This window comes from Lepisma saccharinum, chromosome 13 (genome assembly GCF_977018435.1).
Source record: "Lepisma saccharinum chromosome 13, izLepSacc3.1, whole genome shotgun sequence".
In the NCBI taxonomy this organism is placed as follows: domain Eukaryota; kingdom Metazoa; phylum Arthropoda; class Insecta; order Zygentoma; family Lepismatidae; genus Lepisma; species Lepisma saccharinum.
This window is the reverse complement of record NC_139241.1, coordinates 47,871,358-47,898,895: the sequence shown is the minus strand read 5'-3', so window position 1 is coordinate 47,898,895 and position 27,538 is coordinate 47,871,358. Positions and strand designations below refer to the sequence as shown.

The 27,538-nt window shown below is 35.7% G+C and overlaps 1 protein-coding gene across 1 annotated transcript; it reads left to right on the top strand.

Annotated features, from left to right (window-relative positions):
- The first annotated feature begins 128 nt into the window (after window positions 1–128).
- LOC145997260 (uncharacterized) lies at window positions 129–27,177 on the top strand. Its single transcript, XM_083134120.1, has 2 exons — window positions 129–200; window positions 16,702–27,177. Exon 2 carries the CDS (start codon window positions 16,728–16,730, stop codon window positions 18,414–18,416), a length of 1,689 nt encoding a protein of 562 aa, XP_082990246.1. The 5' UTR covers window positions 129–200; window positions 16,702–16,727; the 3' UTR covers window positions 18,417–27,177.
- The last annotated feature ends 361 nt before the right edge of the window (window positions 27,178–27,538 follow it).

Here is a 27,538-nt window from a genome sequence, read left to right as displayed (position 1 = left end):
TGCGACTTCGATTTTGTGCGGCTACTGGCTACATGATGAGATTTCTCATGCTGAAGCGCCTTGTACATGTATGGAAAGAGGTAATCCTAACCTGATATAGACGTCAAATTACTTCCTACTTCCGGTAGGTCACCGGTAGATGGGGGTTTTAAGAAGAGTACGCAAGGTGTCATAACAAACAACCAGTGAAGTGGAGAAATGTAAGTATAACGTTAGTTTAAAATAATTTTTGTGTTGTGATTTATAGTTTCTTCACGTTCTGAATTACCATATCCTTTCGGTAACATATATGTGTAAGTATGTTAGATAACACGTTGGCTGGGTAAAATGCAAGACACCTTACGATTGAATGTAGGATGTGTTGACGGAAAGCATTGTATATTATGTGTGTTTTGTTATGTCACACCTTACGTAATAAACTTCTCAGAAACATCTCGTCGCAAAGAAACGAAGTTTGAAACTTGGCGGAGACCATAGCTGTTGCACCTGTTGTCAATATTCGTCTGATTTTAACTTAACACTGGCGTCGCATGGAGAAAAAGTTTTGTAGTTCACACTCGTATTCAGTGTACTACAGAACTTCAGTTGAAACAAGCTGAAATGCATTAAGGGATTAATATACATCCTTATATTAACGCCATGTCTTTGGCATTTGTGTGGGATGTAAATGTACCTTCAATATTAATAAGAATGCTTTTAGTGCATCCACGAATTGAACCATGGAAAACACACTTTACATCTAAATGGATCACAGGCGCTGACTGGCCAGGTGCATATATTATATGTATAAAATAGAAATTATGTCGATCTCCCCAACTTCATTAAAAGTTTGCCCTGCTAATATGAATATTATGCATTGTTTATAGAAGTTATAGAAGTTATTGTTTATAGAAGGTGGCCGCGGTGGCTCAGTCGGTAACGCGTCTGACTACCATGCTCAAGGTCCCGGGTTCGATCCCCGGCCGGTTCAAATCCGGGAACTTTTCTAACGGTGGAAGCGGCCCCGGCGCCCACCCAGCGTCGAATAACATGGGTACCTGGGGGAAACCCTGGGGGGTAAAGGCGGTCAGGGGCGTGATGCTGATCACATCACCCCCAATCACGACCGGATCAAGAAAGTGTGGGGCGTTACCCCCACACCCCCTATACGCCTTCATGGCGTGGTGCTATGCACAGGGGAACACTTTTATAGAAGTTTACGTTATGAATTTGGAATATGAGAATGTCTCCAATTTCGTTAATGTTTTGTATAGTAACTAATTTTGGCCTTCTAATCACGAATCTGTTGTTAAAATGCAGGGGTCACGTGTGCAAATTGTACATTATGCGCGGGTAGCCCCACGAACCATTTCTGGTAAGGTTAGAATTTTGTTCATAAAACAATGCGATACACCTCTAAAGAAAAAAAGGTGCTACTTTACTAAAAAAAAATAGCGAATTTACTATACCGGAAGTTTCTTCAATTACTTTCAAATTCGGCATACTCACTAATTTTGGCCTTGTAATCACAAATCTGCAGTTAAAATTTGGGTCCGTGAATGGAGTAAACACCCTTGATTTATGAAGAAAACAACAATTTTTGTAATGATTAGCGTTTCAAAACTATGTTTATGATGACCCTTAATTTTAACTATGCTTGCCTAACCTAACCTTACCGTGAATGGTTTGTGGGGCAAACATGTTTTCCACCTTTATGCAAGATGCCATTTTCTCATGCAAATCAAACACTTGAGCAACGTTTGTAGCAAGACCATTGTGCAGAAAGGAAGATATCTTCATATCAGAGTATGGAGAATCATAGCGGTAATTGACAAGGTTATTTTGCAATTTCTAGACGTGACAGCCAGTTTTTAACTGCAGATTCGTGATTACGAGGACAAAATTAGTGAGTATCCCGAATTTGGAAGCAATTGAAGAAACTTCCGGTATTGTAAATTTATACCAAAAAAAAAAAAATCCACTGATATCGGCTTTTTTCCCCTATTTCCACATGTGACCCCCGCATTTTAACAACAGATTCGTGATTAGAATGCCAAATTTAGTTACTATACCAAATATTAATGAAATTCGAGACATTCTCTATATTGTAAATTCGCTCCAAGTTTACTTTTATGCTTCGTACCTTATATGTAAGACTTTGCACAGAGTTTCAGATATTTCCCAGCCGACCTTCCTGGGATGTTTAAACCTAAATATAAAATTCCAAACTCTCTGTGTGTGTGCTCTTGCTGAAAGAGGGGCAGGCTTGGAAGGAGGAGGGTGATGTGTGTGTGTGTGTACAGGCACATAATATATTATAGAAAAAATCTGGAACATTAGGCTTCAAGCCTTGATGCAAATGGTGTGACTTAAAAGTTCCCCCTACCTCAAAGTTTTGCACCATGTTTCGAGAATTCATTTCAGCATACAGGGATTTTTTAGGAGTAGCATTTCGCAACAGTTTTGACTGATGTAATCCTTTGATAGATATGTATCTTTCATGTCTTGGCTAATTTCTACCAATTTTTAATGAATTCATGGCAACGGTTCCGATTGTTTTATGGTGTTTTTTTTTCAAATTCTCCTAGCAGAAAGAGTAACTATCGTAGAATTTTGGTTTTGGAAATCATTGCCGCACGAAATTTGAACCTTCCTTAAAGTAATGAACAATGTTTAAATTCGAAAAAAAAGTTATTTATGTTAAACAAAACCATCTTAAAAATTCCCTTATGCTAGCATACATGCTTCCCATAGATAATGTATTTTCCGTTGACAAGCGACTGTAAGTATCATAGACTAGTGAAAATGAATGTAAAAGTAAATCGGAAACTTAGTAGAATGCATTTAGGGACGTTATTTTAACGCTAAGAGAACCAAACCTGACCTGCCTAACCTAACCACGAAAGCATATATTGAACAACATCTTTAGTAATCGCTAAAACTCTGCAGTATGTGTTAACAGACATAAATCAAAATCGAACCATGTTAAAATTGCATTCCTAGCATGATGAAATCGCAATAAAACAAAAGGAACTTGGGCCAAATTCACCTTCATAGCAATTATCATCTTCTGGTCTACCAAAATTTGTTTTTTAAACAATTACTTGCAATTTCTTTGACCTGAATAATTTATGTCCCATCAAATTGAACAGGTCAATGAAATCAAATGTTCTATCAACGTTGGGAACAGAACAGACTTTAGACCATCGGTTCCCAAACTGTGCTCTACAAAGAGATTGGAAACAAAAAATGAATATTGCAAGATTTCAAAATTGTGAACTGTGTGTGAGAAAGTATTGTGTAGAAATTATTTAGCCCATGTAGCATGCTGTGAAGCAGTGGATATATACCCCTTGAAGTTTAACATGCCCAATTGCTGAAAAATATCTTCCGTCGTCAATAATGCCACCTTTCAGTTTGGTACTATGTAGATGCTAAGTGAAAATATTGTCGCCCTTATGGCAAAAATACATTGTATTTTGAGAACTTCATTTAAGATTCCAATTTTTAAGGTCTGTCAATGGGAGAAATTTAGTTTACATTAAAATTTAAGTGATTTAGAATGTGGACAAAAATATTTTAAATATGATAAAATGTTGGTTAACAGCGTTAAAAATGCAGTTAAGTAAAAATAGCTCAAAATGTACTTAGGTACGATGATAGTGCTCTGTGCTGAATTTATCTTCTTAAAAGTGCCCCATGGCTCGAAACATATGGGAACCACTGCTTTAGATCAACCATGAACATCACCAAGTTCAAAAAATTGAAATATATCCCCATTTGGGAGTCTTTTAAATTTTTTGGCACATTGTCAGATTTTCCTAAATCTTAAAGCTTTGCAACCTGTATGCATTGCACTGTGCCACGTAGGACACATTATCGATCTCCACCTTAGTGGAAGTGATGATGTCAGTACACACTCCAGCTAGTAAGAGTTCCATCATGTATATACTTTATGCCGGCCCCCGTGGTGGAATGGTTAGCACATCGCCCTACGATGCAAGGGGACCCGGGTCCGAATCCTGGCCTGGGCATGGATGTTTGTGATTGTCCATTTATCAATTTCATCATATCATCACTATCCCCATCTTCGCAAAATAGCCAAAAAGTGAAGTAAAATAAATAAACTGTATACACGGTACTTAAGACGGTTCGTGAATGAAGCCTGCCTCGTAGCCTCTTATTTTGCAAGTCTACCTATATTCTTATTGTACTTCGTTATAGAACAAAGCATGCACATTCAAACTTTTAAAAACTTTCAATATTTACTTTGACCAATCCATTTGCTTGAAAATTACCATCGTGTAACACAGAGTCATAAGCTTTAATCTCTAGGTTTAATTACAAATTGGCCAGTTATGACAACGACTGGTAAAAATTCTACATACTACTTACTTTCATCAAAGTCAACTTGTTGATAAAACTTGATGAATATATATGGAGCAATTTATATAAATTTCTAAAAACATTTTGAATTGGACTCCGTAATTGTAGTTTATGTGTCATTACTTGTATTTAGATCTTGGAACTCACCCTAGAGAAAGATTCACTCCACTTACTGAAAGAATTGCATGATTTGGGTTTTGTATACCATATCACAGTTAGCTAAAATTGCACAATGGGTGTATGAATTGCATTAAGTTTTATTAATCACAAATATCCTGATCAAGGATTCAATAGATGTACTAATATTTATGAAGAAATAAAGTTGAATTCGTACTTGGCAAAGTATGAATTGTAACAATAACACTTTATACTCTTTAACAAATATAAAATGAACATTCACCCATTTACTACTGACGTCTCTTTAATGTTTTAGGATCCTTTACCCATAATATTACGCTCAGTTCAGGCCAGAAACTTGTCAAGACTTTTGTGTTATGTTTATAACGAATTGCATGCTTTATATTGAGCTATAAAATTTCCATCAATACAAATAAATATTTGCCCTTCTCTAGTTTTCAAACATTTGTCTATTGTCCATAGAATGTGTTCTCGCGAGAATTAATTCAAAAGTATTCAAATTATATGAAGAATGTCGCCTGCAAATATCTTCAAATTCTTTGAATTGTAGACTATGTGATGAAGTACATTCACCGATGACAAGATTCCCACAAAAGGATTAAGTTTCCAACTACCACTGTAACAAGTATGAAAATTAGGCCTTGACTCTCAGACAGCACTTCGTTGTTTTTGCAGATCCTTGGGATGGGCAGTTTTGTTCACACAGAGAAGTTCACAATCCTACATATACAAGGCAATCATTCACCGAGTAAATTCTATTTCCTGCAGACTTTCTGGAAAAGTGGCTACTTCTGATGTAAAATCACAGAACCACTTAATCACAAGAACGGATCACCACCAAGAGAAGCACAAGTAGCTACTAGTAAAGGGGGATTCATAATATTCATATGCCTGAAGAATAGTAAAATATATTCCTCTCGATGCAGGCCTTACATTTTGCCTGCCATTTCCTACACACTCTTCAAACGACTGAAGAAAATAATGTTTTTTCTTTCCATCCCACCAGTGCGTCACAAACACATATCACCAAAAGCAAAATCTTCATTTTTCCTCTCAAACAACAATCAGCAAAAAATTTGTAAAAGAACAGGGTGGCCACTCTAGGACCATGATAAAATCCAAGTATAATTCCCGGTTTTTCAAGGCAAACTTTCCAAAAACTCAATTGATGTTTTTCTATATCAACCTTACGTATAACTGCCTTTCACCAATCTCACACACACACCTATTTAGTATAAAGTATCCAAAAAATTATGATCCAATTAATTTAATTAAATTAATTTATTTATTTAATTTAAGGTGCCGAGTTTACATGTGCCATTTCGCACACTTAGACTCGAAATACATTTACAAACACAAGTCACAAATGTTACAGGATATAATAATCTACGAAAAATTGTTAATTGTACAAGAATTTCGAACTCAAATTTACTTTATCAACTTCAATATATGTTATCATGCAATAATCTTCCGTCTGCCAGATAGATTGTTTTGCAAAGAACAGTAACAAAGTAGACGGATTGAGAGAATTCTGTTCTGTTTTCCAAGGTAGCTTTCTTTTCTTTCCTTGATAGAAACTAAAGCTAAACTGTGAGAAACTTGCCTGAGGGTATATAAATTCAATGGAATTTGAATTCATAAAAAAGTTGCAATTTTTCACATGTATGGAGAAAAATGCATGCAGAATTCTGAGAAAATGGTTTCTGTTTAGCATATGCCGCTATTGTTAAAATGTACAAGTTGTTTGCTCTGCGTACAACAATCCATTCTTTTTTGCTTCAACGGAAAAATGCAGAAAAACAAGTGTTGGTCCATGAGTTCACATCTGGTACACCCTCTCTCCCTCACTTGATGCATAGCACTCAGTTTTACTTAATGGTGGCTCTTAAAGTGCAAAAGTGATGCCACAAGGTTTTAAATAAATTTTAAAATTTCGTATTGTGCATAATTTATCATTCAAAACAAAAAAAAATGATTTGTTGGTAGTTGCATGTGCTGTTCTACAGACTGCATAGAGCTCATGTTGCTTGTCTCTTGTTAGTTTGATGTGAAATCCTTCTGCTGTCTGTATCATGTTGCTTGTCTCTGGTCTGACAGCTCCCTTACAAACCAATTTGAAGAGTAGGGGAGACTGGGGATGTAATTTTCTCCACTGGATATGGCAACACTGATGATATCTGATGCTAGAGCTACTTAGTGATAGGTAATTGAACCTGTGCCTCTTTTGGAGGGAAAACTATTGTGTGGTTTGATAGCAGTAGATGAAGAACTGTTTGATGCATCAAAAGTAAAAATTGGCATCTCTCTTTGTGCTGTTGTTTCTCTGAAGTTATCTGTCATAAACAGGTGACTTTAATTTTATGTTACTTTTTTTATATTGAGTTTAATAGAGTACATTAAATAATTGTTTGGGAATAATGTGAGTATGGGAGCTTTGAGACACTGCCATTGGGGAGGTTTGAGACAGTGTCTCATTCCTCCCAAACTACATACACATTGACCAAATGGGTCTAGGACATTTTGGTGCAACATATAACTTTATTCACAGAAAGAAAATAATGTTCTTTTGAATTTATTGTGCCCCTTCATACAAGCAATTTTACATGGAAAAGTTACGAGAAACACCCCTTAGGTAGCAAATGATGTCTGTCCTCTCATGTGCAGCTACGAGTTTTTCTAGTCGAACACATCAGTCTTTGTATCTCTTTCTTGGCCACTCGGCATTTCACTGATTAACTGTCCATAGTGGGTAGGTCGGCGGAAACATGCGACTGGAATCCTCGATGCCAGCCCTCCACAGTATTGTTTGTTTATGTCATTTGCAACCCTTCCAACTGCGCTCTGCGATATATACGCGTACATTGTGCCAAGTGGAAGAAACAGATCTTCACTGGTATTTCTTGGAATCCTATTGGTCTTCTCTTGGCCAGAATTGTACAACAAATTGCTGTCAGGTTTTTGTGATTCGGTATTCTTCTGGAATCTCCAATTCAGAAAAACGGGAAGCAGTGGATGCGCCGTAATAGACTGCTGCTTCTTTCTGTGTAGTGTTCTTTTCATTGTGTCAATAGGCGGCAGATGAGATGCCACTTCAGGTTCAGCAGACTCCAAGAGTTGGTGACTGCTTTCTTGAGTTTCCCTGGCACTGGTCTTCATTTCAGTGTATAGTAATCCGGTGTTTAGTCCATAAACATCTGGTGCATGTGTGTGTTCATTTACAAATTTCACAATTGCACCGTTCACAGTGTGGACACTGGCCTTACACTCCTTTTTCAGAGAGCACTGCCAGTACAGTTTATTATTTCTGGCCTTTTCTTTTAAATACGAAAACCCATCATGGATTAGTTCCTTTCCACCATGAGAACTAGCTATTCACTACAGAGCACATTTGTGAAGTGATGAGGAATTAACTATCATTCAGTATTTATAGTCACTGAAAAGTGAAAGTGAATGACAGAGTTAAGAGGTGAAAGGATATAAGGAGAAAGGCACCAAAATGACGGGCTTCCTCACCAGATATAAAAATATTTAAATAATTCAGGAACGCCGTCGCCTTGTAATTAAGGTGCCCCCACCCCGGGTTTGATTCCCGGTGGAGGCACATAGTGGTTCGGATCCCACTTTAAACTGTAGGTCCAGTCTCGATTAGCGTTACTGTGCATAATATGGACTTAAAACACCAATCAATCAATCAATATGAAATGGAAAATTATATCATCAACGGTATCATGATTAGCCGAAATGAGGGTGGGGTTAATTCTTAGGAGCAAGAAAGGTAATAATGTGATCCCCGCACTAACTAACTAACTCTCTAGCCTTCTGAAACCTGAAGCTTTATGGCTGCAGCAACACAAGCTTTCCATATGTCCTTATCTTGAATAAGATCAATCCAATGAAATTTGAGCATTGCCAGAGACTTAAGAACGAAATATCGGTGCTCATGAACAGAGGAAATATAGGGGAGCTGCTGTGAAATTACAAATAGCTATTTTAAAAAATAACATATTTGACCAAGGTTAGGAGGAGGTTAATTCAAACAAAATCAAGGTCCTCAGCAGAAGTTATTCCTTGTGATGTTTCAGATTCTGATGATATTTTGTTAAAGATATTATGGGATCATCACATTCCCAAAATGTTATTGAAGATGACACAATTCGAATGGGTGATTATGTGCTAGTGGAATTTGCTTCTAAGAAAAAATGTTGGTAACAGTTTCATACATTTTAGACACATTTCTTCAATTTTACATGAGAAACTACTTATGGAAATGAGTTTCTCCAAGGTTTACAACGTTCGAGGTATTTTCTTTCATCGTGGAATATATTTGACCAGGAAATCATGTATTTTTCAAGAGAAAGAACTCACCGACACACAATTGCCATTGCTTTCATTTGCTTGCCCTACGACAACCGGATGCTGTGTACGTTTGATGACGTAAGCCCCTGTCAGTGTTTCAAACCCTCTTTTTTTTTTACTATGCTTGCCTAACGTAACCTAACCTAACCTTATTGGAAATAGTTCGTGGGGCTATACGTGAATGGTTCGTGGGTCTATTCATGAATGGTTTGTGGGGCTACCCGTGCATAATGTACAATCTGCACAAGTGACGGACACGATAGTAGGTATTTTTCAGTGAAGGATGTTGGAAACACTGCATGCCCACTATGGTAGTCAAAATTTGCCCGCCATATTCTGTGTTATGGAAGCGAAAAAGTAGTCAAAGACATTGCTCTCTATGTGAAAAATTGTTTTTTTGTTGTTTTGTTTTTTGTGTAAAAAGCATAATGGCACCTTGAACTATGTTCTGCAATACACAATTGGTAATTACGAACCATGCGAAACACAAAATATCCGATTTTAATGTGTCTCCGACCTATGAAACTGGTACCGAAAATGTGTTTACGTAGGCCATGTCCAGCAGATGGCTGGTGATGATTATGTAGTATGTTACATGAGGCGTAAGTTACCTGGTTCAACATTTGTTTTCCCAGATGCTGAAGACATATCTGTGTTTTCAGATAGGGAAATTCAAATGAAGCTGCCAGTTTTAATCTTTCATGGCCGAACTGAACGATCCCTTTTACAGCATGTGTTTTCTGTAGACTTTGGTGATTATGATGTTCACTGAGATCAGCTCATGTATGATTCCATTACTATTATAATTGTCAGTTCTTTAATTATTTACTTCTGTTTAATTTCTTTGAAAAAAATTTATCATTCTAACTTGCAGGGTTAATTGTGATAATACTAATCATTGCTCTATTTTTGAGAGCTGATAGCTGGAATCGGTTAATAGAAGGGTCCTTTTGTTTTATTAAAATTGTCAAATTTGTTTTCTTTTTCTTTTAAAAATTGATTATTACTCTTGAAATGGCAATTGCGTAACTGACATGTTCCTATGTGTGTTCTAAATTTTCAGAGTGTTTTCTGTGTGTCAGTCATTAATAAATATCTGGATGATACCATATCCTCATGTTTGTACTCTTTATATGAGAAATTTGAAAGTTTAAATCTTCATTTACCTGAGCAGTGAGCATCTAATGGTTTATTTCATTCTGGCAAAGAAGAAATGATCGTCTCATTCCACCCCAAGCACCGTCTCATTGCTCCCTAAATAAGGGAGGTTTGAGGCATTGTGTAAGCCTCAAATTACACAAATTATGCTCAAATACTACACTAAACTACAGCACAACATTTTGTATCAGTATATCCAATAAATTATGAGGTATCACATGAAATAAAAACTGTTACTTATCCCTTTAAAGTCAACTTGTAAAATAGCGTTTTCCAAAATTGTCTCAAAGCTCCCCAGTCTCCCCTACTGGGACCTTTCTTCCAGAAGAGTATAATAATTGTATAATATCAGTTAATTTATAAATATAGTATATAAACATATCTCAAGAAAATAATCCATTTCATACATATATACACACTAGCAAGACCTTCTATTCATCTTTCAATAAAATCAAATAAAAATTTACAAGTTTTAAGAAAAGTAAGAAACAATTTGTCAACTTTAAGGGCGTATGCAATTAATGTGCTTAATTTGTTGAAATTGGCACTGATACTTTTAGCAGTGTTGATTAGCTTTCCAATAAGTTCATACTAATGAATGTTCATAATTTTCTGCTGAGTTTGGCATTCTTGTAGGTCAAGAACAACTTTCTGAAACAAGAGGACTGTTTTCATAATATTTGGAAACTAGTATGCTAATCATATTCATTGGCAGATATAGGGTGATTCTTATAGAACTGGCCTGATGAATTTTCTAATAATGCTGCAGATGATGCATATAACTGCTCACAATTACGACATAATAATCCATGGCCCTTGCTGAGTCAAATGGTGTGTGGATGGTCCGACAGGTGTTAGCACTTATGCTGCAAAGACCCATAGTGGTGCATGTACGAATGTGTTTTCTGTGTCCAGGCAACAGTCATGGCTGTTCACTGTTGAACAGTGAGTGTTTCTCGTGTGCACAAACTGGGTGACTGAATCGATTACCAACACACAATTGGTCATGTAAAGGGTGGGGCACGGGAACTGGACGAATTTGAAAAAGTTACTACAAAGTTAATTTTTGCTCAAAAAGAAATATTTACAGAAATATATAGTGAAGATCATAGCATTTTATGATAGACATTCAAATGTTCAGTTACTAGCAGTTTTTGTTTTGTGTTGGAATGCTTACACATTATGAGGAGAATGAAGACATATTGTTGGTAATGCGTGATGAAGCTCATTTTCTGTAAATAAACAGAACTGTCGCTACTGGGCTGTGGAAAATCCCCGACAACTCCATCAGAAACCTCTCCACAGCCAATAAGTGGCCGTGTGGTGAGCAGTAGGAAATCGACAGAGCCATCCTGCAGAAAGTGGAGCCAATTTCCATGATTGCCTTCAAAGTTGCATCCGCAAAAATGGATGCCATTTGGCCGATTTAAGTTTTGCACAAGAATAGCATAAAATGATATGATCTTCACTGTACATTTCTGTAAATAAAGAAAAATTTCCATCAAAAATTAACTTTGTAGTGTTTTTTTTTAAATTCGTCCGGTTCCCATGTCCCACCTTGTATAAATTATGTATGTATATGGTATATTTTATATTGCAGCTCATTCTGTCGGGTCGGTTCTATAAGAATCACCATGTAGTATATTTTAAGCATGTAGATGGTAAATATTGTCTATATTTCTAATAATTGTTCTGCAAAGCAAGTATAGGAGATGGGAACTTCTTGCAGGCAATATTTAAGTTATAGAGTTCTGAAGTTAAATAATGTTTTATTTTGTTAATTATGCATGACCCTAACTCCTCCTCTATAGGATAAAATTAGGTATGTTAAATAGCATAATTCAATCTCGATTGAGAATAATACTAAGTATAAGACCAAGAGCGACCAGATTTTTTGTTCATAAATACAGCTAACTTTTTCTCTTCAAGCATTTCGTGCAGTATGCAAGTCTGGTAAACAAAAATATGCATCATTTCAATAATGTTGATTTTTAAAATGATTTCGGTGTAATAAGTTCCATTTTCTAGTTGCAAATTATTGAAACATTAAATTACGCAACAGGGGGTATGTAAGCAGTTCCAGATGACCTATAATTTTAGAGCACTCATAAGAGCAACTTTTATCCTTTTCAAAGGTTCGTTCCCCCTTCCTTGCAACAGGTTGGAATGCCAACACAAGAAGTTCCAGATGCAGATTTTCCGAGAAATGTTGGACAAACCCCCCATCCTCCTGAAAAGCAGATGATTGACATGATCAAAGACATGCGTAAATTGAAAGCTGCATCCTAAGTTCTCAGAGGCATGTAACTGCCAGTTAAAGGATGCTGAAATAAAGAAACTATTCATTACCAATGTTTGCAACGTCGTGGGGTAAGAAAAGTGAATGTTTTTAAAACTAGCATAACCAGAGGTAGACAAAATTAAAAATAATTCAAGCGCCAGCCCCTTTTTCTCAGGGGTCAGCATTTTCTTTTCCAAATGCGGTCTAAGAAAGCGACAAATCCAACTTAGATGAAGCTACACGTTTTGAAATGTGATCCTAAAACACGTAATTTATTAATTAATACAAGATTGGGGCCTCCCCGATGGTGCATTGGTAGCTTCGTCACCTTGTAATCAAGGGGTTCAATACCCGGTGGAGGCACATAGTGGTTCAGGTTCCACTTTAAACTATAGGTTCAGTCCCAATTAGCCTTACTGTGCATAAAGTGGACTTAAAACGCCAACTCAATCAATACACGATTGGATTAAAAGCGATTCTTGTGACAAAGTAGCCTTCCTAAAGAAGGCTCTACCAGTAACATCATAAACACTTGTGCAATGAATTCTAATGCATGACCAACTGATACAAGTGATACAGAAAACACATATACTGTATGTACTTGTTATTTTTAAAAAAAAGGCAATGGAAAATTCAATAATTGAACTCCAATTATTAAAAAAATATAGTCCATGCATTTGCTTCGTTAACGTCGAAGAACTGAAGAAAGCCGCTGCCATGAACATGGGTGGGAATAAATTGTGGGCGAGTTGTTTTTGTCCAATCACATCTAACCTTCAGCCAATGGCCGCAGCTGTCATTCTGCTCGTCTACTCCACGTGGAGTCTCAAGACATGACTGCGGATATGCTGTTGCCGTACTTTGCAACTTTAATGGGGAGACCATGGGAAGGTACTTGTGCACGGAAGGACAAGGTTGTGTAGAGTATATGATGTGTGGCAACACTGTGCGTTGAATGAGATTGTTGCAGCTGGTGGGCATGCTACGTGGACTTCAAAGCCAGCCGGTCATTAAAGTAGCTAGCGCGTCGACTATAACATAAAATAGAACAGGATTTGAAAATTCAGGCACTGGGTGGGTACCCTGTATTTTTCTACCCCTGACCATAACTAATATGCTCGACTGTTTCCGGGCCAGGCGATTGGGTGGAAAGGTATGAATGTCACTGTGGAATCTCACTTTGTTTTATCTGCATTCAAACTAAGAGGGAAGGTTGTGGATTCAACAATTTCTTCTTGTGATTTTCCCTACTGTGTAAATCTTTTATGGACTGTTGGTATCGGCCGATACCACAGTGACTTGTTGTTATTGCAAATGACAGGGTAAGGGACAGCTGGGCATAAACCGAGTCAGGCAGTTAAATGTTATTTTAATAGCTGTATTTATATACATTTTTACATCACTCTCTCAAGGTTAACCCAAATGACAAGAATGGCTAGTGTTTACATGAAATTGAAGAATAGACACAATCCACCATTTTTTTGGTGTAACTGCAATACTTTAAAAAGTCTTGCAACATTTCACAAACTTTCCTCTTTATATGCTCTGGGTCTAGAGAGAAGTTCATGTAAAAAGTTTTAACGAACGTAACGATACATTTTAAAGTGTTATAATGCTACATGAGAATAACTTGGTAGTTATTTAATGTTATTAAAGGAATGTAATGTGATGAATTAGTATGACTTGGTAACTAGCCTTTGTTATTTTAAACTGGAATTATAAAATTATTGGTATCTGAAAATGGTGGTATCAGCTCAACCCTGGACACAATAGATTCAATTTTTTATTTTATTCTATAAGCTGCTTGTTGCAGAAGACTGCTTATATATCTGGAAGTTAAAACTAATTAGTCTTATTATGCTAATAGCACGTTTTTTACAGTCTTTGTAGCTGGATTTCATTGATTTTTTAAAAAATATAGTATTTTTTCAGTTGTCATGCTTAGTTAGAGATCATAGATAATGACAAGTTGAATATAATAGGTATTGTGTGTATATTTCTACACAAAATATATGCTATTTTTATCTATAAAAACCTAATTGTGTTGAGAATCAACAGAAATTTAATGTGAATTAATAACTACCATGTGATTTTATATGCAGTGGAACCTCAATTTTACGTTTTTCAGGGGACCAAGCTTCAAGAACTTAAAATGCGGAAAAATGTAAAATTGAGGTAAATTTTATAATATTTTGCTATGTTGGGACATGAAAATTGAATGTATGATGTTGGAAAATTAAAATCCAGGAACGTAAAATCAGGGTTTCACTGTATTGCAGTTTTCTTCTGTATGAGCTTCACCTTTCCCATGATTTTCCTTTGAAAATATTTGAATCGCTAAGGCTGTAATAAACATCATTGAATGATTACTAAACCATGCTTAGGTCTACATTTTTTTTGTAGATGATTCTGTAAATCATTTCTTTAATCTGATGATCTGATTTACAACAATCAACCTAAAATGAAGCAAAACTATTTCACTCTATGCGTAAAAAATAAAATTGTTAACTTCCAACTAGGAAGAGCAAACCAAGAATGCTGTTGAGACTGCTTTATACGTAACTCAGTTCTGGGTAATTCTGTTTTATGTGTAAATTACTGTAGGTGCCGGCAAAATACACTCCTCACAAAAAGTTAGGAATATTGTTACGTTAGACAATAGGTGACAGACATCCTTGGAATGCCTTGTGCCTAATATAACAATATTCCAAACTTTTTGTGAGGAGTGTATAATTTAAAAACATGTTAATTAAACATTATTTGTACGTAATGCATTTATACGTAATTCTGTGTTACATGTATTAATCTTCATAAAATAAAATTGATTTATTCATAACCAAGCTATAACGATGTCACAGAAATATACATTCTTCTTGTTACCAAAACACAAATACGAAACAGGATAGGCAGACATGGCGGCGGTTAGTCTCAAGTTGCGAGAAAGATGAGTGCCTTGCCTTTTCGGCAAGGAGAGGCGGCATAAAATCAGAGGAGAAAGATTTGCTCCAGTTGTTCAGAACACAATACCAATTCTATATTTTATGCGTAATCGCAATACAAAAGCACACACTTTAAATAGATGCCGATAGCTGAGGTTTGCTGTGTTCCGTAATAAATCAGAACAGTAGTTCCTTCAGTGAAAGTTTTCAGTTTCCACTGGTCGGCCATGGAGAACAGAAAGAGGAAAAGTTACATGCTTTACAAGAAAGTAAAATTCATACGGAAAGTGGATGCTAATCGACGTAAATCTATTAAATTGGCAAATGTAATGTACTTAAGAATCAAACTTTTAGATTCGTTAATTTACCACTCTATGACAGAAAGAACCTGTGTTTTACTGTGTTGTAAATCAAAATAGATGCAATTACAGTATTTTAATATGACATGTCATCTAAATCTGATTTGCAAGTAATTCTCAGTTATACATATTATTTTCTCTTCACCTTGACAAACTCAGGTTTGACTGTATTTTGAATGTCTGAATCACCATAGACTCAGCTGACTTTTTTATTACTTTGAAATGTTTTCCAATTGGTACGTACTTGATCCACATGTCCCACCCTGTTGCTGGCCCAGGTGAACTTGCAGTGACCCAGCTGGCACACTCCATTTTTATCAGACACTATTAACATCACATGTTTTGCTGATCTTTCTGGCAGATTGGTGTTAGCACAGCTCCCTATGACAACAGGGTTCAAGTTCGAATCACAGCCTGGGCATGGGTGTTTCTTTGTGAATGTCCCTTCATCAGTTTCACCATATCACCACTCATCTTCATCTTCATGATTAGCCAATACTTGCAGAAAATCAAATTAAATTGAACCAAATGAATCAATCGATCAATAATCTTTCAGGATCAAAGTGGAATCAACCAAATCAATAAATCATATATTTTATTAATAGACACTCCGTGGTATGCATTTTACGAGTGATGCGTACTGTTTCTGTAAAATAATTAATACGTCAAAAGATGAATTATGGTCTTCCTTCTTTTTTCAGATTTGTTAAAAAAATAAAGCCTTGTGCTTGTAACTTCTGAAAACCACATGTTCGAAGAGTGTCATAATGTTGATGAGATGAAATGAATATGTTGTAAGTTCTCTAGGGTCACACAGTCTTGCACAATTTCCATTGGAATATTCACGAATATAGTTTATTGCATGGTGATCACTGCAAATTAATTTTATTATTTCAACAGAAATGATATTTTACTGCAGAAAATTGCCTAATTTACTGAAACACCCTTTGATACTTGAAATCAAAGACTTGAAACATTAGTTATTTGTATGTGAAAGAAATGCATTTTATCAAATTTACGTGACTTTTTATCAGGAGTTTAATTTGTCAGTTTCTTTTTTGTACTATTTTGCTGGTATATTTATTCAGTTTTGAACTTTTCACAGGTGCAGGTTAAAGTGACTATCGGAGAATGAGTGAGTCTGACCGCTGTTCTACAAATGGGACAGGGGATAATGAAGTTGATTCTGGCACACAGAACGATGGGAACCACAGTGCCGATGAAGCAGACCAGGACAATGAAGCCGACCAATCAGGAGGCAGGGGTGATATGCAAGTCGATGGGTACGGAGAGCCTGGCAATAGTCCCGGAGAGGGCCCTTCGGGAGGTGCAACGGATGTAGACAGCATAACGAACAGCAGTGGGATTCTCAACACCAACTACGACTCAAATGATGGTTCGATTCCAGTTTATAAGTGCGATCAATGTGAATATGAGACTTTCAGCCAAGCAACGTTGCAGACCCACTCGAGATGCCACGACTCAAGGAAGATGTTCGAGTGCGACGTTTGCAACATGAAATTCTCTAATGGTGCTAACATGCGTCGTCATAAAATGAGACATACTGGAGTCAAGCCGTACGAGTGCAAGGTTTGTCAAAAGAGATTCTTCCGCAAGGATCACCTCATGGAGCACTTCACGACACACACCAAGACTCTTCCATACCACTGCCCGATCTGCAATAAGGGCTTCCAAAGACAGATAGCAATGCGTGCTCACTTTCAGAACGAACACGTCGGACAGAACGACATGATCAAATCTTGCCCCCTGTGCAGTTACAGAGCCGGATCTATGAAAAGCCTCCGTGTTCATTTTTTCAACAGACACGGCATCGATTTAGATAATCCCAGTACTGGTGTTTCGAGTCCGGTGAACACCCAGTCTAAAGAAGTTAGTGCGTTGGCCCGTAGTTTGGGTTACGATAGTATCGGGGATTCTTCCGTACCTGGCAGCAGACCTGCTTCAGCTGAACCATCCATGCATTTAGTGCCTCCACATTTTCTTACCCCTCATGTAGAGATTTCTATGGCATCTAGTGGTGCCTACTCTCAGGATTCATCATTGTATAATTTTACCGTGGACTCTAGTTTGGTTTCTCGCCCGACTTCCGATGGCGAGCAAGGGGGCTCTCCGCGACCAAACGGAGCCTTGGATTGCCCTTCGATCTCCCCATCTGGGTCTCCACAGTCCGACTCTAACTCGAACACTCCTTCTAGCAGCCATGACAAGGGAAGGGAGGACGACATCACCCCATCAATATCACTCATTCCCATCAAGCAAGAACCGAGCGAGGATTCCAACCCTTACAATGGAGAAGGTGGTGGCGAAGGCAAGAGCAGCAGTACATTCCAAGAGGGTATCACGAGCGGATCGGCAAACTCCCAGCACGGGAGCGACATTCAGGTTCATTCGGACAGTCCGGTGGAAAGCCAGAATCATTCCGTCCCAGAGACATCGAAAGCATCTTCGAGTAGCGTCTCTCTTATAAAAGTTTCGCCACTAAAATCACTTCTCAGGGATGATGCCAAGAGAACCCACATGAGAAACAGGCCTATCGCATCCCGTCCTACTTCGTTCATGGAGTCGCAAGCCAACGGCACCATCACTTCCACAGAGCAGGAACCGTCCCGGGTATTCTCCCCGCACAAGAGGATACTGCAGTGTATATACTGTGGTATTATCTTCCCTGACCAGACCTTGTATTTCCTGCATAAAGGCTGTCACTCAGAGAGCAATCCGTGGAAGTGTAACATTTGTGGGGAACAGTGCTCAAATCTTTATGATTTTAATTCTCATTTGTTAAGTAAAACTCATCAGTAGCTGCATATGGCATGCATGAAGTTTGTCTGGCAAGTTGTGGCAACACTGTCTTATTTGTGATGTATATACACACAAACTAAGCATATTCTAGTTTTCAAAATTTGGGAACATGTTTGAAGTAAAGAAAGTCAAGGGAAGCAAACTGAAAAAATGAACGGCCAAAAGTGTTCCCAGTATTCTACCAGAATAAGTTATAAATGCAATTTTAAACTGCCTTCTGTCTAATGTACAAGTAGTAATTCTTTATTATATTTTTTTAATATTTATTTTGTTTTGTAAAATTAATGACATGCTTGTGTAATTACACCTGAGGAAGGTACATTGTTGTCTTGTGTTTTAACCAACATGTTCAAAGTTTACTATTTTCATAGTGTCAATATTTTATTAACATTTCCATACACTTCAGAAATATTGATACTAGCAGGAGAGCCAATGTTAGTGCATACGTAACTCAATGTGATCCAGTTATCTGAGTTATAAATGATTATACTCAGGAATTCAATATTAATATGCACATTATTTACACATCCTTCGTGGTCAACTCGACAAACATGTGATACAACACCTGGTCCTTAATCATGAATTACTAAGAGTCAGTTTTTACACCTGTTTACAAACTTAAGAGCTCGGATTAACATTGAAATCATGATATGTAATCAAATTCATTCACTCATAAGGTTGATCCCAAATCAAATTGATTCCTTCAGACCATTGTTGTAAGTGCAAATAGAATTTGTTCTTCTAGAAGTGTCTGCTATATGGTAACTACGTGTGACATTTTCAGCATAATTTTTTATCTAGATTGTGTAAACATGAATCTATATCTAACACAGGAGCAGTCAGATATCCTGAAGTTAAAGATTTGCTAAATACAACTAGCTATTGTTCATACGTGTATAGCTTCTGGTATACATGAAGACCTGTAAGAATGTAAAGCTTAGTTTCCTGACGTGTATGTTAGTTGACACATGATAAGACTATGAAATAAAAGAGCTCACTTACACTTAAGAGTAATGGTAATTTTTACGAGTAATATATTATTCTATTTTGCACATATATATGAATTTTAACCTTGTTTATGCCATGAGCATAAAGAATAGTTGTTCAACCCATCCCACTTTGTTCACAAGTTGTAAACAAGGACTGTGCCAATAGGTATGTTTATAGCTTATATGGTTTGTGACAAGTATATTTAGTGGAAATTCTTATATGGAGTGATTTTTGTTTGTTTTTTGTTTACATCAATGAATTCCAATAAGTTTATTTCACAGCTGGACAGTGTTGCTATGACTTACCAATTACATTCTTGTGGATGTACATATGCATATGTGTGTGTGTGTGTGTGCAATGTGTGAAGTTTTATTGTTATACTGTTTATAATTTATGACTAGTTAATTGTGTAAACCCTAAACTGATTGTTTACAGTAAATTTCTGACATTTATGTTTGTAAATATATATATAAAACGTAAGCATACATTTAGATCCAAAACTATTTAAAAGTTTTATTAACAGGAAACTGATATCTTCCTTGAAAAGTAGGGGACAGTATTTTTCACATTTGATTAAGGCAATTGCGAAGATGTATTTCTTAATACCGTATTTATACATGTATAGGCTACACTTTATTTTACAACCAGTGTAACCAACGTCAGTTCTTACTAATTGTCAGTGAAACCACAGCCATTGCATATGAAAAGAAGTATTTTATGTATTTATCGTGGTTTTGTATTTTGCTGCAACTACATGTCAGCTCATCAAAGTTCAATCTAGTTCCTTTGTGTGCCAGTCCATGTCAAAATTAATAAAATAGTGATTCACATGCACAAATGTAACCCAGTTTTTAACATGTGCACGTAAAACACCATTTTATCATATTTTGACATGGATTCGTGAAGAATATACGTGTTTGAGGGGCTGAAATATGGTCATGGCAAAATAGATAACCACAGTAAGTATTCTTTTTGCCATGAATAGGCATCCTTATCCCATCCCTCTTTCTGCTGAAATCACTGCCTGTGCCGTGGTTGACAGTCGAAAGCATTGCCCCATCTTTTCCTTCTTGTCTGCCAGCTGCCAGCCCTCCTCTGGGTATGGTCACTGCATCGCCCCGAGCCATGTGTCTGAGTGAGAAATAAAGACATGACGGGACGGAAGATGCTGGACTGATACTTCCGTGACCGGGAAAAAGGGAAGAATGTCCACTTTTGCCACCGTCTTTGTGTCCTGTTCTGGAGGCGGGGGAGTGGCAAGATGCTTGGCAATCTGAGCTAGCCTTCCTTTGTCAGTGTGTAGTGTACTCTTATCCCCAGAGTTTAAGGTGAAAGGCTGCACATAGTGGCAGAAGAAGAGAGGGGTGGGGATTGAATGGGCCGAGCGATGCAGGTACATGCTGCTGCAAAGCCTGGTAATTGCAGTTGCTCCCCCTACCCACAATCCCGTTCCCTCTCATATGTTCATTTGTGGAACGGTCTCAGTTCACTACTTGCGCATGCTCCAGATATACTCAAGACAGAGTATACACCATAATATTTATGCCATGGTTTTCTCTGCGATTAAATGGAGGACATTTAAAAAGGTCTGAGACTATACATGAGCATAATTTTTCATATGCATTGGTTGTGGTTTCGCTGACAATTAGTACGAACTTACATTGCTTACCACTACTGTTTACAACTGTCAATGTTACTCTCTCTTGAGTCTGTGTTGTCAGATGAAGCACATATTTCAGTGACCACTGAACTCAAAGTAATGATGGAGAAAGATGTTAAATACTGTTTCAACTCTTTTGTTACATCCAGTACTGTTATTGTAAGCATATATGAAATTAAGAATTTGCAACTTTGCCATATTTGCCAGTACACCTGTTTCGATTTCATCCTTGAATAAAATTACAGAAGACTATTTTTTCAATTGCAACTCTCAAAAACATAGTGTAGCTTATACATGCCAAATTATGGAAAGTTACTCAGAAAGAATGACAAACACTGTTTACACATATATTGCAAGTCGCAAAGAATTTTTTTTAAAACCAGGTATTTTTCATGTGCCAGTTGTAATTTCGAGGTGCACTATATAGTCATGTGTGCAACATTTTTTTCTTTTGGCATAATATTTTGAGGCAATTTGAAGGATAATGTAATTGCAACTATGAACAATATATTGGTGAATTCATTTTACTATTTTTAATTAAGAAGAAATGATTGAATATTCCTTACCAAGTGTTCTTAATTAGGAATTTTTAATTATTTGGAATTTATATGTAGTTCAGACTTAAATTTTACATTAAGGTGAAATGCATAATACAATATTATACTGAGATTTTAATACAGAATATTGTCTAATTAGATGTCTTAAAATTAAACGTGAATTTTGGTTGTTTGACGTTTCTTTAAATTATCATAATATAGTGTCTTTTTTTTAAAAACAGTAAGTTCAAAAGGTACCGTCCATCTGTAATGCTGACCCTGTGATTACAAATTTTATAGTACCGTACTAGATTTTTCAGACATAATATTAAGTCTGAAATTATATATTGTAACTTCAGTGTATTTACCTATTGGTGAGTGGATTCATGCCTGTTGATAGTTTTAATGGGGATGGTAGAATGTGCCTTATATAGTATGTTGAAAAGTATGTTACTAGTTATGAGATGTACCATTTCTTTGTCGAATAATGATTGTTGATTAAATGCAGATGGCAGTTAAGATGTATGTATACATTGATAGATGTTTATGGAACAACATTTCAATTTGTGTCTTAGTTTTTTTTTGTAAAAAATATAGAATGTACATAGGGAATGGTGGATGAAGTATAGTTTATAATCAAGGGGTGTATGTAAGGATGTAGTAACGTTTCAGTTTTCCTATGTACAAAGTATATTTCTTTTTTGCAGGTCATGTTATATTAAATATCATTGAAATTGCATTATGTATGAAGCAAAAAATATTGAATTTGTGTGTGAAGTAAAGAAACAATGTTGCATTTCTAGGAATGTGACAAGTTTTTCTGTAGATCTGCTATTCTTGTCCACTATTTTTACTAATAGTTGATAGTACAATAGTATATGTAAGTTTACATAATAGCAGATTAGTAGGTTTTGATGACTTTAAGGATGAAAGATCAATGACACTCTGGTTGATGGTTTTATATTTGTTTATCTTGATAAGGCTGTTACATTTATGTTGGAAAGGAAGAATATAGTTGGAAGTCAGTGTGGTGGAAATTATGCACAGTTGAAGTATACTTGTATTGTTATGCATTGAGCTTGTTATTTTGTACATTTTTTATTCTCTCTTCTGCAATGGACAAGAGAAAGAAATGTAGACATCCAGAGACGAAATAGTTTAGTTATGCGTAGATAAAATTTGGAACACCAGAATGAAAGAAGTTCCAGATTAGTTCCTTTTGTACAAAAAAATGGCATGAAGCCTTAATTGTTCTTATTCTTACTTTAAACAAAGCTACTGAGTTGACTATTTGTTCTTTAAATTTAGATTTGATACTTTTGACAATAATTTTATGTACAATTAAAAATATTTTGCATGCTTTGGTATGGTAAATGTTCTTGAATGTGTATGTTTCGACCTCAGTTTGTTAATTTTAAGCCCACTGTATGCTCAGTCTATTTGGGACTGGGCATATGCTTGAAAGTAGGATCCGAACCATTGTGCAATGCATCTCCCACGGGGAAGGAACTGTGACCCTTTGATTATAAGTAAGTCACTACAGTGTCAGGGAGATAACAGATGCCATAATCTGAAATGATAAAATTACATAAAAACAATTAAAGGGGAAGGAATTATAAAACTTACAGACCTACAAGCCAAATTGCAAATTCATTCGCAGGCAAGTGAAGACAATCCGGAAAATGCCATCAAGTTTAGGACTCACCAAGTCTGGTGTTTCTATGTTGAACAGTAAGAAATAAATATCCCTTGGGCCCGTTTCTTTCAATATTCCTTTGTACAGGTGTTGACTTGACTTTGACAGGTGTTTCCTATATTTTTTTTGTTAATAACTTTCATATATATTCCATTTTATGTATCTCGTCCAATATGTTCACTGCATCACATGGTTTTATTCTGCCAGTTTGTTTGAAGACATCCATTCTATTATGAATCAGTACATACATTCTGTTTTCCTTCATCTTGGGACTTCACATTACGAGTATTACATTTTTCTGTCATTTTTGTTTGTTCTGTGATTCTCAATTTTATCCATCCCACTTTCTTATTTCCCTCTGCTTTATTTACTGTATGCTGTGGAACCACAATTGTATGTTCTGAGATTTTACATTTTTCTCACATTATACATTCAATTTTTATGGTCCCAACGTAGCAAAATGTTATAAAATTTTCCTGCCTTTTAAGTTTTTTTTCAGCTCGATCCCCTAAAAAATGCAGATTCCCCTGTGTTTGCCTTCAAGACCATCCTTGTCTGTGCAGTATTTTTATGCATTTTTCTTAGAATATTTGTCAAGCACTAAATTTATTTTAAGTACAGAGCATCCTACAATGCCATGTGTCCCAGGTTTAAATCCCAGTCTGAGCATGAGTGTTCTTTGTGAGTGTCCCTCCATCAGTTTCATCATTTCATGATTCATCCTCATCGTTGCAATTAACCAAAAGTCTCAGAAAAACGATGCCAAATAATTAAATTCAAATCATTCATTTGAACTATGTTCCAACTGGAAGTGAATGTATATCAGCAATGGTGTCCCATAACTGAATGGTTAGCACCAGGGTGAATAAAAATCATGATTTTTATTGAAAAAATAAGCTTAAAATTGCTGATATGGTTTTTGGCACCATACATATTGAAATGTTTTTTTTTTACAGAAAGTATTTTTCTAGTAAGCGGCTCTGTAAAATATTTCAATAGTTTGATTAAAGCAAATAAAAAAAACATGTTTATGATACTATATACATAAACCTACATTGGAAATTTTTCTTGAGTGTGTTGATGACACTATAATACATAATTTCACTAACTTTTCAGGTGAAAGTAAAACGTTCTGGACGTACTCTATAATTGTAACTTAAAATATTACTTAAAGTCTGTGGCTGAATTTTGGCAATGTTTTAATTATAGTTTACAAAATATCAGCTGCCATTTTTATTTACAGTTTTAAGATAATGACACTATTTATGGTTTAACATGATAAATATTTTGTATATTATTCTACACAAGATGTTTGCTAATTTTGCCTATAAAAATTATTTTGAATCAAGAGATTTTAAGTGTGCTTACAGTTTACATATTACATTTCCTTTCGTATGAGCTTCACCTCATTAGTACATATATTTTGTTTCTTTTCCTTTCTTAGAATCTAATAAACATTATTAAATGATTATGAAATTAATGTACTTTCACCAAAAGTGATCTACAAAATCCTTTGTACATTATTTATTTATAGAGATTTAAATCCGCTTTTAAGTCACCTTTAAATCATTTAAATCAATCCACTTTGGTTAGCACCTTTGCATTTGGGTTAAACAGTCTTGATGGTCCAAATTTTCGGTGTTTACCCAGCATTGTAAGAACAATTGGGAAGCTACTTGTAAACAACACTAGCAGACCTGTCTTGTCTTGAATTCCAGAAAACAATAGAGATGGAACTCGCGGCTCTGATCACCCAGAGAAAACTGAATACAAGTTTGAACTTTTTTCCCGTTGGCATTCACTTCGCAATGGTCTGCGTAGCCTCTATATCAAGATTCACCACAATCCATTGCTTGGAACATGTTCCCCCGGTGGGCTCTTGAGTAGGGCAAGTTTAATTCTAAGCACTTGTTATATTCCTATCAGTTCTGATATTAAGACCCATTTCGAAGTTGTCTTTTGAGAAAATATTAAGTAAAAGGTGGAATTTACTCAGGATAAAGTGAATATTTTTTCAAAGGGAGGCATAAAATTTGAGATGAAAGTTGTAAGAAAAAATAAATCTGTTTAGGGGAGCTCAAAGGATAGTCGTAGACTTCTACAGTCTTCTCCCTCTTACCATTCAGGCTATATGAACAAATGTTCACAGCATGCCCTGAAAAATGTAAAATGGAGGTTCCACAGTATAATATAGTGTGTATTGAACCATCTCTGTATGTTAATTACTCCCTTTTGCATCTCGTTACTTATCTGAGAAGAAAATTCAATGAAATGTAGAATGGAGTTAGTTTATATTCTTTGTTAAGTAATTATCAGATATTTCGCATTTCAAAAAGCTTGAAATTTTTTACAGTACTGTATACTGTAGAATCAAGAAGGTGCTTCTTAATAGTCAATACATAAGATATTCAAGAACATTTACCACAATAAACCTTCTTATTTGCATTGTAATGAAGAGTACAGTTAACTAAACTGTTGTGTAGAAACCTGTGACAATACTTTAATGAAAAAATTAAAAGCTGCTGGTAATTTTTGGTTGCTTGGAGCATATAAATTTGTGTGTGTGTTTTTACAAACTTGAACTAGGCCTACTTCTTATTTTTTTAAATTTTCACTTCTTTTTATTACCAGGACCTTTAACTGCAGTAAGTCCATACTAGAAAAGGACTTGTTCATGTTATATGAGTATCTACTTATAATGAACACTGGAACTGGATCTCAAGTTTTTTTTTATTTATTTATTTATTTGGAATGTATTTTGTGAGGAAGGACTCGAATGGGGACTAGAATGTTGTAAAATTTTGTCTTGAATGAATTTTAAATGTCTTAAGTAGACTAAAAGAAGGATTAGAACACCTTCATTAGGCTCTCAATATTTCAGAGATGTTGCGTGATGTTATTAAGGGGAAAAGCAAAGAAAGAAAGATAAAAAAAATCACAGTTCAAACAAGAGGGATTTATAAAATTGGCTTGTGTCTTCCTGTTTGTGTGTGTATTCCAATTTAACTCCAGTAAGATTGTATTTATCAACACGTGGTGTTTTCCTCTATTTGAAGCAATATGTTTGAGAATGAACTTGGCGGTAGCAGCCTCGCAACTTGCAGTAAACTAGACAGTGGTAGCAACATTTTGAGATTGCCAGAATTCCACATGATCTACTGCGTTATTTTAACAGTTATGTAACTGATAAAACTCATTGTGCATGTTTTGAATTGCATAACCTATATCCTTTACCGGATGCATAGGTAGGATTAAATGCACAGGGTGTTCCACTTAACTGTGTAAGGATTATACATTTCGAACTTGGCATGATTTATTAGTGACACATATTCTTCCAGATGTAAAAACTGACAAATATTTTGAATAATACATGTCAACCCACTGGTGGCACCTCAGATGTCAAAATAGTATTCCACGTAAACTGATGTATTGAGAAGCATTGTGAATTTTTAGATCCTTTGACGCAACAGTTGAATCTATTGACATTTTTTACTTCAGACATTTGGAATCGCACCTCGCTTGAAAAGCACATCTAGTTTTGGAATGTATTGTTAGTATATATTTTGATTAACATTATTTCCAATCGGCTTCCCTTGTTGGTGCATTCAAATACCTATAAATTTCAGAACTGCTCTTTACACTTATGAATATCTTCTATTATTAAAACTAAATTCATGATTGATATTTTTTGTTTCTTATATATCTAACCTGAACAACTATATTTCAGCCACACAATTTAAATGATGATGTATGAACTAGATGTATCGAAAGCAGAAATGTATAACTTGTTTAATTTAAAACTGGAAATTTAATGTTAATACTGTATTACACATAGGAACATATAATTTTTTTTATATATAGGTGTCTTGTGACTTTTCTCTAGAAAGCTTTTCTGGATATTATCATTGTACTCTTCGCAGTTCATGGTCCATTGGTTATTTAATACCTTGTCATAGTCATGGTATTGTAAATCTGTATTTTTGTTAATATCTTGAAACATTTTGTAAAACCTGACATTAGATCAAATTTTTTGATCAAACCGTAAAATGGATTAACGTTTTTGAGATTTAATTCATCTCTGTGTAGTTTTTACATTGAAAAAAATGACATGATTTCTGAGCAATATTATGATCTAATTACTGTCTTACTTGTCCAGCAATATACTTTTTTTTAAATGTATAATCAAGTGATTCCATCTACTTTGAATACATACTATTGTTTTGTGGGCCATTGTACAGGG